Source organism: Lichenostomus cassidix, chromosome 4, assembly GCF_008360975.1.
Source record: "Lichenostomus cassidix isolate B80296 chromosome 4, HeHo_3.0, whole genome shotgun sequence".
Classification (NCBI taxonomy): Eukaryota; Metazoa; Chordata; class Aves; order Passeriformes; family Meliphagidae; genus Lichenostomus; species Lichenostomus cassidix.
Genome location: NC_139484.1, coordinates 23,830,724 through 23,850,447, shown reverse-complemented (window position 1 = coordinate 23,850,447; position 19,724 = coordinate 23,830,724). Strand labels below are relative to the sequence as shown.

At 36.2% G+C, this 19,724-nt stretch overlaps 1 protein-coding gene across 4 annotated transcripts in view; it reads right to left on the bottom strand.

Annotated features, from left to right (window-relative positions):
• The window catches only part of GSTCD (glutathione S-transferase C-terminal domain containing), a 51,914-nt gene that overhangs the window by 32,016 nt on the left and 174 nt on the right, over positions 1-19,724 (bottom strand). The window contains exons 1-5 of one of the 4 annotated variants that reach the window (XM_085058328.1): positions 18,997-19,559; positions 15,315-15,746; positions 13,652-14,113; positions 10,161-10,415; positions 9,340-9,433 (exon numbers count right to left, since the gene is read on the bottom strand). In XM_085058328.1, the coding sequence (XP_084914454.1) occupies positions 9,340-9,433; positions 10,161-10,415; positions 13,652-14,113; positions 15,315-15,746; positions 18,997-18,999 (1,246 nt within the window). In that variant the 5' untranslated portion in view covers positions 19,000-19,559. Of the gene's footprint in view, positions 1-9,339; positions 9,434-10,160; positions 10,416-13,651; positions 14,114-15,314; positions 15,747-16,855; positions 16,988-17,081; positions 17,187-18,996; positions 19,560-19,724 lie in introns of those variants that run through there. The other 3 variants (XM_085058329.1, XM_085058330.1, XM_085058331.1) reach the window with 3 other exon arrangements.

Sequence of the window (19,724 nt, the reverse complement as noted above, 5' to 3'; positions counted from 1 at the left end):
AAAACACTAAACAAACAGTAGTCTGGCCTTTCCTTTGTGTAATTAAAAGTTTTGAAAGCATCAAACTACTCAGAACAGATTATGAATCACTCAATATAATTTTACTTTTTTTTTTTACACTATTGGGTTTGGGGTTTTTTCCTCAAACACAGCAGTGCTGACTTCCTTGAAACTGCTGATGAGAACTTTTCAATGAAAAACTGTGCATAAAATCTCATCCTCAGCAAGAGCCAAAATGAAACTCGTGACCTTATTCAATGTAAAATTGTATCCAAATCCAGTGATGCATTCATGGTTCTTAACACAGATATCCAAAAACAATGAAAGTGCAGATGGAAGTCATAAGTAACTTCAAGAGGCAGAAAAATTCCTCCTTAACTCACACTTTGTTACAACTGATTTATGGTTTGGACACAAAATCTGTTCCTCAACTCTGCAACATAGTAAGATGGGGGGAGGGAAGAAGGTGGTAAATGCAGCCCCTCGCACACTGCTTACCTTTGAATACAAACTTTGTACCCAAGGTACATTTTATGTGCACAAGCCTATTGTGCTGCTAGGATGAAATATCCTATGATTCATAAACCCCTTATAAAATGTCAGTGGAGAGCTCCCAAAAATTCACTAATGCTGCACAAAACTTGACAAGACCTCAGTAATGATTTTGACAATACAGTGAGGAGGTCCCATACTTGCAATGTACAAAATCCTGACATTGGGAAATAAAGTTGTTCAAAACATGTTTGCCTACATTTCTGAAGGAAACTGTTTAGTTTAATAACCACAAAATAAACCTCCCTTTCATTTACTATGATAATTTATAAATGCACATCAAATCTGGGCAATCACAAATTCTGGAAACAACCAGCAGCCCTAGAAATAACTACTTAAGGATATTAAATACTAAGTAGGAGAGATGAAGAGTTTCAGTAATCAAGTAAAATCACAAACTGTAAATTACAAATAAAACTTGAATTAGCTATTCACAAACAATCTACAGATAATCTAATGGGCTCTCCAAAGATAATTAAAATAAAATGAAATCATCTATGAAGTATTTCAACTTCCAGCATGTCCTACTTTCCCCCCAAATAAGCAAAAATTAATGTTTATAAAGGACTTACACCCAGAACAAAATCTGAGTGTCAATAAACTTGAGTGAGAACATCATATAAATTCTTTTGATGTATTTGCACTATTTTGTTACTGAGAAAGAGAAGGAGACACACTGGGCTCAGTTTCATTTGCTTTCTAGGTTGCAGTCTTTTCTGTGCATAAGCACAGACACCACACCTTCCTTCTCATATATTTAGTCAATCTTCTGATCTTATCCTCTGTGTAATTTCCCAGTGACTACATTTTTGAAAGCAAGGTTCTATCAAGAAGAGAAATCATAAGAGGTTCAATTAAGAGAGCCTTTTTTGCCTTGTTTCCAGGGTTCATTTTCAGTATTTTTCTCCTGTGCTATGTTTATGCCAGACAGCTCATCACATTCTGACTACTTTCCTCCCCTCCTAATGAGGATGGTCACTTATTCTCGTGTGCTCAGAGCATTGCTACAAAATAAAAAATTAGTGGATTACTTGTTAGCTGCTTTACATTCTTTCATTTATATTTTTTTTCTAGCATATTAAATAAGTTATTTCCCTTCCCTCTGAATTCCAGCTATAACCTAGCCTACAATGCTACCATGTTTTTTAATTCCAAAACATTGGCCCTTGAACTACTGCAGTATATGTTGACCAATTTAAAAACAAAAAAACCAAAAAAACTCTTGCATAAATCTCCTCATGTTGTTACTCGTCAGCCAGAAAAAAGACTTCCAGAAATTTTCATTAAGGTCCTCATTTCCTTACAAATATCTTGTCAGAATTACTCCTTTGCCCCAAAGAATATAAAACTCCAGCAGAAGTTGAGCTGATCAACTTTCCCCCTCCTTCACTCCCTGCTCAGCTGTTACCTCTTTTCTTAGACTTGAAAACATTCAAAGGAGAAGGTGTTACTCTGTTATGTGTTTATACATCACCAAGCACAACAGCCTCTGCAATTACTGTTTTTAGGTGTCCTCCAACATTATGAATGTATCAACTGTTAAATCATTTACTCTAATTCAAAGAGGGTAAAAAAAAAAAGTTTTATCACTTTTTCAACAGGTAATCCCAAATTTTGAGATTAGAGATTACCGAGTTGAGAACTGCCACATAAAAAGCATCTTTCTCTTGGATGACTCCTTAGTCCAGGGCACAGCTCCATCCATCCAGGTACAGCTCCAGATCCAAAGAGATTGTGCTGCCCTCCTGTGGCCTGTGAAGATTTTAAGCTCCAGAAGACACATACAGAGCTAAGAAAACTCTGATTCTGCTCTTGAAAGACAGATTGCATAGCTAAACTTTACACTTTGAAGAAAGCCAAAAAGCCAAAATGCTGCTGCAGGGGTATCAAAGCTCTCCTGATGCTTCTGCCTGAAAGGACCACTGAGGCTTTGTAGTGTAGACAGAGAGAACAGTCATGTTAAATAAAACTCAGGTGGTCCCTTCAGTTATGATGTGTAGAAAACAGCAACGTAAGTGACCTATAACAGTACTGCAAAGAAAGGAAAAATCCCCTAAGTTTAAATCCTTGTGTTGATTATGCTACATAGATAAGTGAATTATGAATCCCCACACTGCGGGTTATGGCAAATGGTGATACACAAAAGAACTAAAGGACACAAGCTGTACACCCTGTTGTTGACGGAGCTGGGATTTAATTCTAATGAGAAAACTCACAGAACAATCTTCAAATAAGCAGTGGAGACATTTTACAGCAAGAAATACCAGAAACAGATTAAATATCCCTTTGAAAGTCAATATTGGTGCTACAAAAAAATCAATTTAAATTTTACAGCAACTGGAAATACTAAGATATTAGTATATTCTGGAAAAAGATTCCTGAGTAATGTCATCAACAATTTAACATTTTATCCAATAGCATATCTAGAACATTTGAAGACAGAAAAGTGTTAAGTCCTCCTCCTCCTAAATCTTTCTAATTAATACAAATGTGATAAATGTGTCATCACACATTTATATACATATCACTGTTTCTACGAAGTGACACTTTGTAGCACAGCATCACTCCTAAGTATGCCTTACTGATCATTAAAGGATATTAATTTCTATGTTTCTCTTCTCCCCAAAAAATCTGTGATTATGATTTTGAGTCATGTTCAAAAGAAAACATCTTTTTGAATCATATTAATCATCTGGGTATTTGCTGGACATTGTTCCAAACCATAACTGCTACAATGGATCAGCATTCCTTCATTCCTCAACAATAATCTTTCACAAAAAATGACCTGCACCTCCACGCTTAGGAGTACTTAGTACAAACCTGACCTCTAAATCTCTGGCTTAGGGGATAAATAATGTAACTTTGGGGTTCTGCTATTCCATGAACAGGAACCATAGAAATATAAAAGAGAGCAGGAAACTAGTTAACTCTACTACAATTATATCAGGAGGAAAAGAAAGACCAAATACTTTAAATGAAACAAAGGCCAGAGTTTCTTAGCAGGCTATTTAACATTCATTACAGATTTCTGATTAAGATATGAAAAATTAATTAACAATTCTGTTAAAAAAAATCTGCTGGGCATCTATTAGTTAATGTTTTTGATTTTTATGCACTTCCCTGTGTGTAAGAACTTCAGATACAAAAGAGAAAAAAGCCTCACAGTCTAACAAATAAAACTACTTTTTCTATCTGGGGCAGATCACACTCAAATTCTGTGTAGGTAAGGCAGTTTAGGCCAGTGACTGTCAAGTCCAGGCATTTTGTAAAAGTTCACTCAGGATTAATCAAGAACATACTTCAACCATCGGAACTAAGACTACTGTGAATCATTATGAATTGTCTTCAGCGTCCAAGCTTAAATCTGTAAAACATTTCAACCAGCAAATTGCAGTATTTAATACTAATTCTTTAGGTATGCTCAGTAAACAAACACAAACCACTACAGGACTAGAAAGAGCGTACACTGAACTTTATGTATTGTACTCTACAAAACAAATCTCTCCAAAGCCTAATAAACTCCCAATTAACAAGAACTTGTGAACTGTAAAAATCATCCCTCCAGGAATTAGACCTCATCAAAACCTGAACTTTTGTAGTAGGGGATATTTAATGGGAAGCATTAAGGCTTCAGTCATTCTCTGAGGGCTTACATGTTCTCTACAAAGCAAGGCACTAAAACAAAGGTGACACTTTGCAGTATGACTATCAGCCGTATGAAAGTCCATCAATCATGCTCATCACAACAGGATTTTACAGAACAGGCCAAACACCAAGGAGAATGTGTCCTCACTGAATCAAAATGCAGCTGTTAGAGCTTGGTATTATTCTTTCTAGTATGATTTTTAGTAAGATACACTAGCAACTGTTGTTTTTTCTTTGCAGTTTTTGAACATTTCAGAGGCTGTAGACATGTCATTTAGATCAAAACATCACTTAAGAAAATGCAACAGACTTGAAGCAAACACAAATGTACTGAACATACTTGTATCCTTCATAATGCATATGCATTGATTTCATGAGGCAGAGAAACCAGCTATGTTTTCAAAGAAGAGTATTCATTTTAGTAAATCATTGTGCCTAAAAATCATTACTACTACTGCTAATTTAACTAAGCCATATAATAGCCTTGCTTCCTGTCTCCAAAAAGGCATCTTAAAAATACAAAATAATTAATTCCCTTCCCTTGTTTTGCTTGGTAACCCAAAACAATCACAACAGGAAAATGGGGGAAGAGCACAGTAACAGTAGGAGCAGCGTACATTGTCATGGATGAGTTATCTGGCTTAGTGACATGCATAAGTTGTTCTTTCCAGCCAACCAAAGATTTTTTTTTTCTAATAATCAGTAATTGCATTCAAACTTTCATGCAAAATGTCCTTGGGCCAACTACACAATTTTATATCCCTGAACAGTTGAAAGATCCAAAACAGTCACATATGAAATATCAAGTTTTGCAAGAATACTCTTTTTAAGGCAAGCCAGTAAAAGAAGATATCCCAATGTCACCTATGCTAAAAAATTAGCATTTTTCCTTTGTCTTTGTTACTGAAAATTATTTACTTCTCAAGTATTTATCAAGAATATGAGGCAACCTATTGCCAATCACAGGTTTTCCAGATCTTGAACTGCAAAATATAATGCACACATAAATGTGGTTTAAACTTATTTAAATAAGTGCAGCAAAACTGTAACTTTAAGGAGAGGTTAATGAGAAGCAGCTTCAGTTCAGCTTCCCTTGGATTGTTACACCCATGTGGCTTGCAGGCAAAAGCTGTCTGTTATGGAAAAATCAGTTGAAGAAGAAGGATGAGTTCCTGCTTCAGGATGCCTGAGACACTGAAATAGGCTAAAAAACTATTTTAAAAAATCTTCAAAGTCTTTCAAAAAGTTCTGACAGGCTTGAAAGGGAAATAGAGAACTTTAAAGTGTTTCTTTTAACTCTTTTTGTTTTACAGAATAAATGACTGTCTGGATTTAATTTTAAAAGTACAGTTGTTTTTAACATTTGAAGTAAAATATACAATTTGCATCTCTTGATTAGCAAAAATTTTCATAAAATATCAGGTTCCCTAAACCATCTTTGATTTTTAGGCATAATGTATTCTAAACTCAGAAAGCATCTTTCAAGTCAAAATATTCAAAAGGTAGTACCAATATAAAAAGCAAAACAAAATAACAGTGACCTAGCGTCACAAAAAAAAAAAAAAAATCCCAGAAACAACCTGGATATATTGAATCAATTTTGATAACAATTTCAAATCAAATAACTCTGCATCTAATACACCATTTATTCCACAGTTATATTATTCAGTTCTATGAACAATTACAAACAACTTTAACATGGACACGAAATCACAAACTTTTACATTGGTTAGAAGATAATTACATAATTAAGTGTTGTTCCTTTAATTCATACTAATTTTGTTTATTATGAGGGTTGGAAATGTTTCAAATTTTTCTTCTTTCCCTATTGAGAAGCCACACTACAATAAAGCATCCTTTACTTAATATTAGTTCTGGAAGCAGAAGGTAACACTGATCCTTCAGGATTGTTGTTTGATAGCCACCAAGACCATTTAATCAAAATGTCTGTTAATTCCACAGTATTGGAACACTATGCTCTGTGTTATTGTTCTAGTCTGTGTTATTCAAAGGTACTTACATTTTGAAGATGTTTCTAAATTACAAATGTAAACAGTTTTACTCTTGTTGGTCCACCTGATATGTTTAGCAGAAGTTCTTTTTAAAAACTGCTGTCCTTCCTAAATTATTCTTTCACTTTACATTATCTAATTTAATCTAGTTTACCTAGATTAAGAATCTAATATCTAATTTTATCTATTTTAATCTCTATTCTGGCAAAATAAAATGATAGTGTGAACCTGATGCCTGAAATGCTACTGCCATTCTTCCTTCAACCAGCTATCTTTTCAGCATTATTATTCTTCTATGAATCATTCTGCTTGACAAAAGCAATTACAAACTTAGCTTATAGCCAGAATTAGGCAGGAGACAGGTACAGATGGTCATACCATCCATCCAGCTTTAAAATTCACCAATTGGTGAGTTTAAAGTGTGCTGCTGCTATGAAGAAACAGAGTACAGAGGCATTTCTTACTAGATTAATTTTTCAGATCCTGTTCAAATAAAAGAAAATAAGAGCTGCTGGGCAAGGCAGAGGGGTAGGAGGAGCTGAGGAGAGTTTGGGGACTGAGAAGTCATTTTATAAAACAGCACCCTAGTAAATAGGTAAATGAATTTTTTAAATAGTCTATTTTAAAACTATTTGCATATTTAGCCTTCAAAGGGAGACCAGAGGTTTTATCTCATCTGTAGACAAATCAGCTGATGCCTTAATTCATAAGTTATGCATACTAGAAGAACAAATTCTCAGCTGACCTAAATTACTTAGAAAAAGAAGACACCATAAAGACAACATTTTCAATATTATCCATCTCTGCTTCCTGAAAGCTACTTCATTTCCCCTCTCCATCCAAGTAAAAAAGCCACCAAGCCACATTTAAAGTATAGTATTAATTATTCTGTGGCTTATAAATCAATGTAACAAGTTGCTTCACAACAACAATTAAAGTGATAAAGGACAGCCTTATCACTGAACAGTAGATGCTGGTTTTTAAAAATTTTGTCTTATTTTAAAAGCTAAGCATTCTAAAAATCTGCAACTTTCTCAAAAGTCTGAACATTGGAATGCAAAGGGCATGTAGTAGTCAGAGTTTCATTTTATTCAGGCCAACCTTTCTCTGACAGTTTTATACAGTAATTTTATTTGGCCATCAACTCCCTACTGATCACAAAGCAAGCACAAATCAAACAAACTTGATCAGAGTCATTCTGTCTTCAGCTAGGCAGGCATGCACTGTCTTCCAATAAATTAACAGCCTTTCCTGTGTGCTCAACACAGAAGATGTGAAAGGTCTTTTTATTTTCTATTTTGGCTTTTTAAAAATTTCACCTCTACAAGTCAGATATTTGTCCCAGTCAATTCAATACTAGGAATATTTTTTTTACTAGAAATAAAAAGTATGTTATATAACTGACATGATGCACTAGGAATTATGTTTATATGCAATCCATTAAGTTTGTTTGGACCAACTTTAAAGGGCTACATGTGTTCCATTAATTGGTAATAGCAAGCTGCACTTGTAAAATCCAGTTATTTTGATCTGGCTTTATTTGCTTATCTGCAGTTTTTAAATGGATCTTCTTCAACTCAAATTCTTCACATATTCTGTAACTGACCCCTCTATCTCCTGCTGTGCATGTACAGGGGTCTTTCCAGTTTCACCTGACATTAAGTCATATTTCAGCTAAAGAGTTCTTTTCCTGACCTACTACAATTCCTTTATTTAAGAAAAAGCATATTTATAAGGAAGAGGGCATTATCTACAAGCCTACAGGATGTTTACTACTTGCTACATTCACTCTGTAAGCAATTTCTTTGGAAAGAATAGTATAAATTTGCTCACAACTAACCACTGCCTTTGTAAGTAAAAACCATCTCATGCATACTGTTACTGAAATAATGATTCATTTCAGAATGGTATAAAGCATTTCTTTTAAGTACTTCCTGTTCAACAAGTATTTTAACCCATGAGAAAAGTAGTAAGGGTTTGTAAGACTGTAGGTCAGTTACTTCTCATTCTTGAATTTCACAGTTAGATTAAAAAGTCAATAAATATATAGCTGTTTTAAAGAAAAAAAATTGATTCCTGTTTTAAAAAAATATCTCATTTTCTGTTTTAAAGTGAACACAATGCTGGCTGCAAAAACATGACAGTACCAAAAGCTTCTATTTCCATATATCCTCAGAATAATAAAGCAACAACAAGGGTTATCACTGTCCAACCTCACATTGACACACTTTCCTCCTCCCTTTAATGTGCTTTGGATGAGCCTGAAGAAAGCACCTCTAATCATATTCAGCCAAACTGATCTTGGTATCTACAAAGCCTTTGCAGTGAGTAGGAAATGAACCTGAAGACAATGAATGCATTCACACACACAGGACCAGGAACACAAGCAAAGACTCCATGACTGACTGAAGTTCCAAAAAGGATTAAAAACCCCCTTTCTGTACTGCTGCCTAATAAAACCATAGAGAAGATGTTGCATTTCTTTGCTGGTCCCAAATCTAATGAAATATAATCTCCTCTTTCCCAGACCTCAAATATAATCACCAGTAGCACACTATTTCCATTCAACATTCCTATTTGGACAAACCCCTCTTCCCAAAAGTTTTAGCTATTGCCTTGCCAGGGAAAAAACAAAAACATTTTCCATGATGACATACATCAATACAGGGAAATAATTGCATGATGTATCTCATTTTCCTTCTGTCTCACACTGTGACCACCTATACTTTTATATTCTGACCTGCTACCCTCTTTTTACTGTCTGTACATATTGACAACCACAGTATCTTTATTCCTATGGAAAGTATCTGTGGATACCTTTACTTCTATGGAAAACTCAACACAACCAAGCACTGAGCTTGGTTAGGATTTCTGGATTGTGTCAGCTACTGACTGAAATCAAGGCTGATTTTTTGTTCCTGGTTTGGTCATCAGCTGTTGATGACCTGAGGAAAGTTACATCACCACGTGTCACAAACAGACTGAATTTTACTACAGATTTGAATCTGCTTACCTGTCTTAGAGAGCTCTGAAACATTCAGAAAACTGGCATATTGTCCTATGAAACAGTTAAGTATCTTCACCAGAAGAAGACCCTGTTAAATACACACACAGACACATAAACCCTCACCTTCCCCAGGACTGACTGCAGATGGTAGACTGGTCCAGTCTAGGGTCCAGTTGGGGCATGGATGAGGAGAAAACTTTGCTTCAATTCCATTTTCCTACATGAAAGGAGGAAAAAAATAAATCAAGATCCTTTACCCACTTAAGCTGGTATCAAAATTCTCACTAAATTTAATGGCATCAGATCAAACTGCAACACTGTCAGCTTAAGTGAAACTGAACAGGCAGATGATTCTACACAACATTCAAATTATGTATTTCTCTCATTTTCACAAGAAATTCCTCTTAATTTTTTTTAGGAAATGCTGTCAGCTTCTATGCAAAAAATATTGAATTATGGAACATGATGTACAGTTTTCTCTAACAAAACTCGTTAGGGTTCCCAAAATATTTAAAGCTCTAATCAAATACAAAAGAAAAAACAAAAAAAAAAAAAAAACCAAACAAAAACCCAAACCAATGTAAAATGTTGGATAATGAAGCCAAGCATAAAAGCAACAGTCTTTTTTGGCATTCTTTATATAAATATCTTTAAAACAGAAATACAATATTGCAATTCAAACAAAAAGTTACTTTGATTATTCAGAATTATTGATAGGGCTCCAGCAGTCCTATCTTTGCCCAATTCCTGAATTAATCAAATATCAGAAGAGAAGAAAAAAAAATAGACTCACTTCTAAGTCAATGTGTATCAGATACAAGAAAAACAGAGTATTAAACTGTTCAAAGCTGTCAAAATCAGCTTACACAATTCTAATAAATTTTAGCCACTCCAAATCAAGCAAATATAGCTATAAAAATAACTCAGTAAAAAGCTTAAATTACCATTAACTTAGTCATAGTTGGCCTTGGACCACCTATAAAATGACTGTCTTCATTATCCTCTTCTAACTCCTCAGGAACCGAAGAGGAGTCCTGTAGCTGTTCCTCTGGAGTAGACATCAACTCTGGAAGCTGGAGAAGCTCCATGTTGCATTTGCCAGCAGCTTTCTTTATTCCAGGTACTTCTTGAACTCTTCGATACCAGCTGGATATCAGTGGCAAGTTTACCAGATTTTTCCCTTGTTTCTTGCTGGAAACCTAAAAAAATAAAACGGGAAGGTTAGAAGTACTGTACATTTTTTGCTACAAGCCACCAAAAGGCAAGAACTACGGAAGTGAGCTCAGCTACATGGTGAGCACATGCAATGCACAGCATGATGGAAATACAAAAAATCAGCTGGTTCAGAGCTCCAGGTGGAATTGCCAGTTGGCCATTTAGACAAAGCAAATTCCAATTTGCTTAATAGGATGAAAAGGTTTATATGAGCAATTTTAATCATAATTTCAGTCAGTAATAGGAAAACTAAATTTAAATAATACTCTTAAATATGTGCTATTTCCTAATACTGGAATGATTAGTTTTGGTTGGTCTTCAGACAAAAAAACCCAACACAGTAATTTGCAATGAATACTGAACTCTAAGCATGATTTTATGGTACCTGAATGTTCTTTCCCACAAGTACCCCTTAAAAGCTCATCCACCAACAGCTATTCTGCTGGGAACTGCAAGCCTGAAATACTTTAGCCTACATGGTAACAGACATACATTACTCCTTGTCTTTATTGAACTCTTTGCACTATATCTTTTTTACATTTTTTTAATTAGCACTGTATCTTCTTTTATAATTGTGTATTTACTCAGACTTTTTTAGAATCTTAAGTTCATATTTTTATACAACAATGGTAACTAGTATATTTCTTTTCTGAATTAAGTGGATGTGATTATGAGTTAATGTGGCCTCCAACAGAAATTAGAATTTTAAGTGTAAAAAATAATATTTCTTAAGTAAGAATATGTTGCACATATTAAAAAAATGCCCAAATCACATTTTACCACTAAATCCAGCTACCTTTTAAAAGAATGCATTTGGTGAAACCAAGTAACTTTTGCTTAGATTCCCAAATATTCTAGAACAATAGAGATCATCCTCCTACAGAAGAAGTTGTGAAGTTTCCGTAGAGACACTCAAAATATGATTGTACACGGTCCTGGGCAACCAGCTCTAGCTGACCGTGCTCTGAGCAGGGTTGTTATCTAAAATGAGCTTCAGAGTTGCCCTCCAACCTCAATTATTCCAACTTCAACTATTCTGTGATGCTGTGTCTGCTTTAAAAAGAAAATTAAAAAGCATGATTATAGGCAAATACAGAAAAAGCCCTGCAAAACCAGCATTCATCCATGGATCTGTCAACTGTGTGGAAATAGACTTGGTAAAGAACACTTGAAATGACACAAAATTTCAAACACCATTCCTGCGCAGTGTTTATAATATGCTCAGGGTAATCACAGTAATTAGCAATAGCTACAGTTGCAAAAGAAGGGTGAACTGTGTAACTTTAGTATCTAATTCAATATCCTAATAGTAACATCAGCAAAAACACATGAATTCAGTCAAGGAAGAAGTCTTTTGGAAAGCAATTCTAAGAGGCACTGGTACATTTGTTATCAAGTGTTCTAAATTGTATTTTTAAAAGTGAATAGTGGTTCCTCCCAGATGAGGAGCTGAGCTTTTGTTATACTCGTATTAATTTTCAACAGTTACAACTAATAGAAAGCGTAATAAAGGTAACCTCAGAATGATAACAGCAATGAAATGAGGTAATGAAAAACAACCCCTCAGCTTCATTATCTTACTTTCAGTAATTATAATTACAATCAGCTAGTCAGGTCTCCTCATATTTATGGTATGATATTTTCCAGACACATACTCACTTAAGACTTCGTTGTTATTCACACCGTTAATTCAAAGTGGAACTGCAGCTATAGTGATTTTATTTTTTAACACAATCCAGGAAGTCCAGTTATACAAGTGACAAATAACACTTGTATACAGAATTAAGCTCTGGCACTTCCATCAACAAGAGCAGTTTCAACCCACTGCCGGCAAGAATGCAGTGCAACTTTCAGATACAAGTTCTTCAATTTTGATGATAACTGTAGGCATCAAGGTATAATTACTCACAAAATGATCCTTCACCAGAGAACCGAAATAAACAAACATTCCAGAGCTCTTGTAAATTAGGTAAGAATGAAACTGAAAGCCAGGTTTTTAGGGAAATCCTTGGTGTGAGCTGACACAAGTGTACTGTAAAATACCCAGTTCATAAGCTGCAGAACACCAGGGCTCAAGGGTAACACATAAAAAGTCAATAAATACAGTATTCTGAGTTGCTCACAGTACATCAACAGAATGATTTCAACTACATTGCTGAAATCAATTAAGCATGTGATGCAAAAATCTTCTCATGCCTAGCACCAGTAAATCAAATATTACTCTAAAAAGTTATGTTCTTATTTTAAAATGCCTTGGAAAAAGAAAAACTGAAATACATTAAAGTTTTTTAAATAGTAAGAAAGCATTTTGTCTTAATACTTTTGTTTAGTATCATCCATACAGAATTTGCTGTTCACCTCCAATTATGTGATTTGCAAAACGAACAAAGCAGATGTGAATTAAGAACCATTTCTGTAAAATAACTCATCATTTTAAATCAAAGGCAGCATATTGCTATCATCATACAGAAACCCACTGAGGATGATGGTACTGGTTAAAGAAGTTATAAAGTGGACATTCATCACATTATTAACATTTGATAGTCATTATCTTGATTTTAGAGACTGTTATTCTTAATCTCACTAACAGCATCTTCTGCAGGAATTGCATTTGTTTTCAAACACCATAAGGGAAATTTGGCAAACCAACTTGCAAAATCAAAATGCAAATGTTCCTGGAACAGACACCAGCTTAGCTATAAATCTCACAGAGTAACTGCAGGAATACTGGTAGGAGGCAAACTCATATCATTTTACTGTAATAGGAAATAAAGACATAGTTGTCATTTCCTTAAATCTTTCCTGTGCATATATCCTCATAAAGCTAAGTACACAGATTGTGCTGAGCAAGACTCTTGCACAGTCATGCCACAGAAGTTTTTCCCACTGTAGAACTAATCTTAAAGTTGAGCTCAAGTCACCTGTACTAGTATTTTAAAATTATTATTTTTTGGGCAAATTGGTGCCAAAATCTTTCAGTATAATATTTTAACAGTTAACAGTGTTTAGTAACCATGGATATGCTATGTATTTAAAAGTAATTTTAATGATCTCACCTATCCCTGCTTTCTGTTTGTACAAAAACAAGACAAATTTGTTTTGGGTTAAGGTCACATTGTAAACACCACAATATGTTTTAAATTAACATAGTTTACAACTTTCTGGTTCTTAAAAAACATACATGTACACTAGTTAATATCTGCAGAATTTGTCATCTTACCAAGAACTGATGGATGCATGGCAAAAGCACTATATCTGCCACAGTAAAATAAAGCCCTTCTGCAAAAACGTGGTCCAAGAGAGGAAGGTCAGAGGTTTTTGTTCTCCTGATGTGAGGAGCCTCCCTGTTGATTGCATCTGGTGCTTCCTGGACAAGTAGCTTAGAGAAAGCTACACTCAGTTCCAAACTTGAGGGTGGATGTTCATGGACTTCCCCTGGTTTTAATTCCTCTGTTTCTTCTTTAGGAAGCAGAGGCACTGCAGCCTTGGCACCTGCCTTCTGTTGCTGAAGTTTTTGCCTTCGAATTTTGTCATCGTTATGTACTCGGACAGGTTCTCCAAGCTTCCTTTCAAATAGTAAGATGTCAGGAGGAATAGCCTGGCAGTGCTCAGGAGAGGCTGTCAAAAATCTTTCAACAGCCAGAGGTATGCTGATCTCACAGAGTCTGGTCCACTGGCTAACCTGTCAAAAAAATTTATGTAATTAATGTCTCTATAGAAAGAGAAACAAAACCCAGGGTAACTTTTGCTCCACTTTAAGCAAAGGAATTCCAGCTTTAAATACATTCTTTGTTAATCTTAGAAAATCAGATATTTCTGTATTACTTCTGCAACAGCAGAGTTAGAAAGCTAAATCTTATATATAACAGAACAAACAGTTATCCAGTATAGTGTATTTTTATTTCCTTATTATTGACATAAAATTAGGGTGGCTGCATAACTCATAAGAAGCAAAGCTGTGATCAGAGTTGAAGGCACAGTAAATGGTAACCATGGAAATGGCAATCATGACAGGGTGCAATTCAACCTCCTGAGAGGAGCGAAGAAGGCAAGTCTAGATGGATGAGCTGCCAGATGAGTAAACTGCTATGTGATAAGCAGGCTGAAATCTCAGCTCAAAGGGTAATGTTGGTTAATGGTTCACACTCAACCTGAAGGCCAGTTAGAATTGGAAATCCTTAAGGGTCTATGCTGAGGTCTATCCCATTTGATCATCTTTACCTGGGGGAGGGAGATGGAACACACTCCCATCAAGGATGACAGGGGATGGAGCAGAGCAGACAACAAACTCCCAACAAACTCCAAGATAGAGTTGCTATTCACATGAGCCTGCACAGACTAGAGAATGGGCTGAGAGGAACTGATATGAAACTCAACAGAATATTCCACACCTAGGAGGGACTGAACCCCTGGAATGGCACAGGCTAGGGACTGATCACCTGGCCAGGTAGCCACTCTGTTGAAAAGACACTGGATAACCTGTTGAGGATAAGCTAAATATAAGCCAGCAGTGCACCTTGACAGTCAAGGCTAACAATATATGGTACTCTTGAAATCAAAATTAACAATAAATTACGTATTTCTTAGTTTTCTTCAAGCTTTATAACTCATTTATACTACTAGACAAGAAACAGAGATCTGACCTATTTTTTAATATTAAGGTTCTTCCTGTGCTGCTAAAAAATAGTATCTTCAAAAATAATTATTTGTCATCTTTGTGCCAAAATACAGATACTTCTCCATAGAGGAAATTGCATTTTCTAAGCAAATTAAGTTTCTTACTAGAAGAACTTATTTGACATCAATATTAACAGTCTAGTTCAGAGCATTTAATGCTTATTAAAAAACCAATTAATGTATCTAAGAGAAAGAGAGACACTCACTTCAGCACAGGCTTTTAAGCAGGTCTTCTTAAAGCCCAAGAGCTCCAAAACATCCTTTTTAGATGGATCTGCCTCAAATGTTTTCTGTATTATATGCCTTAAGACCACAGAAAGCCCAGCGCGGCAGAATTTGTCATCTTTCACAACAACAGCAGGTAAACTGCAGCTCTGCACAACCACTGGAAGCTGACACCTGGAGATTAAATGGACCTCAAGATCACCAGCAAGGTTTTTTGTCACACACTGATCACCCACATCTTCGCCAGTTGGCACTAAGAAAACTTTAAATAATTTGCAGTCACAGTAGGATAGCAAAAACAGTGAGATAGATGTATGAAGAGGAAAGATACTATCTCTGTACTGATGAGAAAAAGCCAAATATAAATGTTCTTCAGCAGCACTGTCTTTCATCTTCTTCCTGAGATGAAGCTCCTGAAATAGAAATCAGAGTGTCACATTCATAAAAGAATATAGAATTTATAAAATAAATGAAAAAAAATTTAAAGCAATGGTTCTTCTGCTATCTGCTAAAACTGGTTTTAACATAAGACACTACTAAAGACATCCTGTCTGAATAACTGGCAGGGCCTTTTTTGAGAGAAAAGAATGTTTTCATATCTACACTGTCTCTTCACATACAGATCATGGATAGGAAAATTATCTGTGTGGGTTTTTTTTTTACATTTTAGCATATTTCTGACATCAAACAAAACTTAAAGAAAATGTTTCATTTTCAAGTGCATAAACATTGTAGAGCAAGGCCTTTTTTTTTTTCAACATCAAAATCTCCCACGACATTAACTATGTATTATTGAAAAAAACAAGTTCCTGAGCAAGTATCTACAACAGTCAGTTCCCTAATACAAATATCTCTCTTTCTGTAATTGCCAAAAGGCATTTATAGCAGGTGTTTAGGTCATAGGAAACTATATGGGTTTCTGTATCAAAAATTAATCTAGAGTTGGGAGAGGTAATAACTGAAGGACACATAAGCAAATAAACATTCATTTCACAAATGCCACATGAACACCTCAAACCCACAATTCCTTCAAAGCAACTGAATACAACAATAGCAGAGCTGAAATTAGTATCTTCTGAGTATATTAAAAACCCAAATTAATTTTCCTTAGAGTGCTCTGAAAGCTACATTTTTCCTACTACAGTATTCCATAGCAGTTTAACATAAGGCACTGATGCAGTAATTTTTCTGCTCCATCAGTCAGCAGAATTGGCCATTACCCTACAGATGACAGCTCTAGTCGAAAAGCTTTAGACACTAGATGGCCCTCTTACAACAAGCATCACAGACCACAGCTCGAGTGCAGTGAGGAAAAGAAATTTAAATGTTGCTAAGAAAGGCCAGAATGGGTTTTCATATACATGTATATAAAACACGAGTGACACTGGAACAGCATCAGTCTTTCACATGACTGTCTATACTTATAAGGTCTTTGCACAGTTACATGAACATGATGTAACTATTTTAAAAGGAAAAAAAGTTTTCATTTGATAGATCTTGATTATTCCATTTATTTTTTTACTACTTTATATTACCCACCACAGGGCCAAATCAATTGCCCAAAAAGAGGCAGTGGAAGAATAAAATCAAGTCCATCTGAGATTAAGAACATACTAATGTCTGTTACAGTGAAACATTTTTAAACCATTACATGACAAGAACAGTGGCTCTACTATAAATACTGTTACTTCTCTTTAATAAATACACTGCCCCACAAAAAACAGGACAATACACAATGCAATACCTACTTTACCAGAAGATACTTTATTTGGCTAAATCTTGACAGCATGGAAGTTGAGACAGACTCAATATCCTAAGTACAGCTCTGTCATAGAAATCATATAGCGAAGGCACTGCCAAAGAGGTAAATCAAGAAGAGTTACTCTTACCATAGTCACAGTCATAGTTACTAGCATTTAAACTCCTATTCTCAACTACAGCACCTCTTTCAATATTAAACAATACCCTTAGATGCATTTGGGTTATTATTTTTGTTTTCCAAGGGAACTCAGCTCATAAGTCCATCTTTTCCTGGCCACTCAAACCACTCAGTCATACACATTCACCTTACCAATCACTTCACCACCCAATTTTTTCTTCTGGTTGACCTTCCTGGACACAATCAGCTATTTTGGCCATTATCATGCTGTATAGAACTGTTAAATATTTTGGTAAATTCTGATGAGGTTTCTACTTCCAAAGTACATTATTATGTACTTTCCAACTACTAACCAACCACTTGTTCTTACCAATTATTTTAAAAAACTTCTTAGAAATAATTTTAACAAATGGGCTTCTGTAATGACTGCAACTTGTTACATAGGTCATTAGAATATCAAAGCATTCATTCTGGATTTATGTGAATTTCAAGTTATTGCAAAAACTTCTATGCCCCTCCATCACAACAGCAACTGAACATCTCACAGATTTTCCTCTCAAAGAGCCTTGCAAGGTGGAAGTTTCCTCTGTTCCTGTTACACATGTGGAAAAGCAAAAGCACAAAGAGAGTTTCTAGCTCAGTGTCACACTGGAAGTCTGTCCTAAGGCAAGCCAAAAAATTGGACATTTTTCTTTGAGGGCTTTGCTGTTTGTTGGTTGTGAGATTTTGGGTTTTTTTAAGGTCAGTGACAATGAAAACTACAATCAGGCTAATTTTATTCTCAAGTGTCTCACAGAACAGAAACTAAATTAATCTGTCCACTACTTCTGTCTGTAAGTGACTTCACCTGTGTTTTCTCATTGTTTCCTGTGAGAAGATAAGGCCTTCTTGAATCATTTCAACTGAGCTTCAACACCCTTGCACTCCCATACTCCACCCTTCTCCCATCTTTTACTTCAGAAAATTCCTCCCAGTATCTTGCTGCTAAGCATTGACATTTATAAAGTTGCTTCCTATATTTTTTGTTTCCAAGACAGGTGTTTTTCTGCACTGCTTTGGCTCTGCAGAGTCTATATCCCCTGTGGATTTATGCATAGATTTTTCAGTTCAAAGACTTAACAGCCTACCTGGTTGCCAATTCTCACTTAAATATTTTCACATAACTATTACCTGTCTTTGAATGTGTTTATTAATCCTGTGGCAGCTTACTAAAACAAAAACAGACACAGACATACACAATAAAATGAAACATGCAATACAGAACTAACCAAACCTATTAAGACATTGCACTATTTGCTCTCAGTATCTCTCCCAGGATGTTTTTCTCTAATTAGACAGTAAATTCTGTGGGAGGAGATGGATTTTTATTCTATTGGCCTTCTTTACAGTAGCCACTGTTTGAAAGAGGGAAAATGCAATGACCAATACAGGATTTGAAGTGTAACTTCAAAGACAAATAATGTTGCTTACCTTTGGTTTAAAAGACACCTTAGCTACTTAAAAATAATAAACATGATATAACTTTCACTAGCTGTGCTGGTTTTTACCATTTTTTCTTCCCTTTCAACATGCACTAAACAACTATTAAATTAGTCTCACTCAGCTGCCTGGTTAACAACATAATAAAGAAAATCGCTGCTTTAAAAACAAGTATTTCCCATAAAAATTAAAGACAAGTAAGTAAGTACATAAACATCCTCTTCCTTTTAGTCCCTGAAAAAGATCTCATTCATTTGTTGATTACTACATGGTAAACCAGAACTTTTGTTAAACAGACACGTTACCATTTGAGAAACGTTTAATAAAATGTCGTTTAAAGCCGCAGCAAATACTCAACTTAGCGCAAAGTAACATTTGCGCTTTAAGGCACACAACCCGAGAGGCTGCAGTTCTATTTCTATCCCGACGATCCATTTGCGGGATGAGCTCAGGGCCAGCCCTGCAGCCTGCAGGGAGCCCTGGGGCAAGCACGAAGAGCTTCGGACCCAAGCTTCAGGTGGGGCCGAGAGTAAAGGGAAAGTTGTGGGCAGTTCTGGAGAACAAGACGCGGGCGGGCTGTGAGGGACAGAGGCGGGTTAGGAGGGACAGAGGCGGGCCGGGAGGGACAGAGCCGGGACGGGAGGGACAGAGGCGGGCCGGGAGGGACAGAGGCGGGTTAAGAGCGACAGAGGCGGGTTATCAGGGACAGAGGCGGGTTAGGAGGGACAGAGGCGGGTTAAGAGCGACAGAGGCGGGTTAAGAGCGACAGAGGCGGGTTATCAGGGACAGAGGCGGGTTAGGAGGGACAGAGGCGGGTTTATGAGGGACAGAGGCGGGTTAGGAGGGACAGAGGCGGGTTAGGAGGGACAGAGGCGGGTTAGGAGGGACAGAGGCGGGTTAGGAGGGACAGAGGCGGGTTTAGGAGGCACAGAGTCGGGACTCAGGACAGCAGCGCATCCCGAGCTCAGCTACTGCAGAGAGCGACACCGCCAAGCCAGAACTCCCTCACAGTCCCGCTCCCCACAGCCTCTGC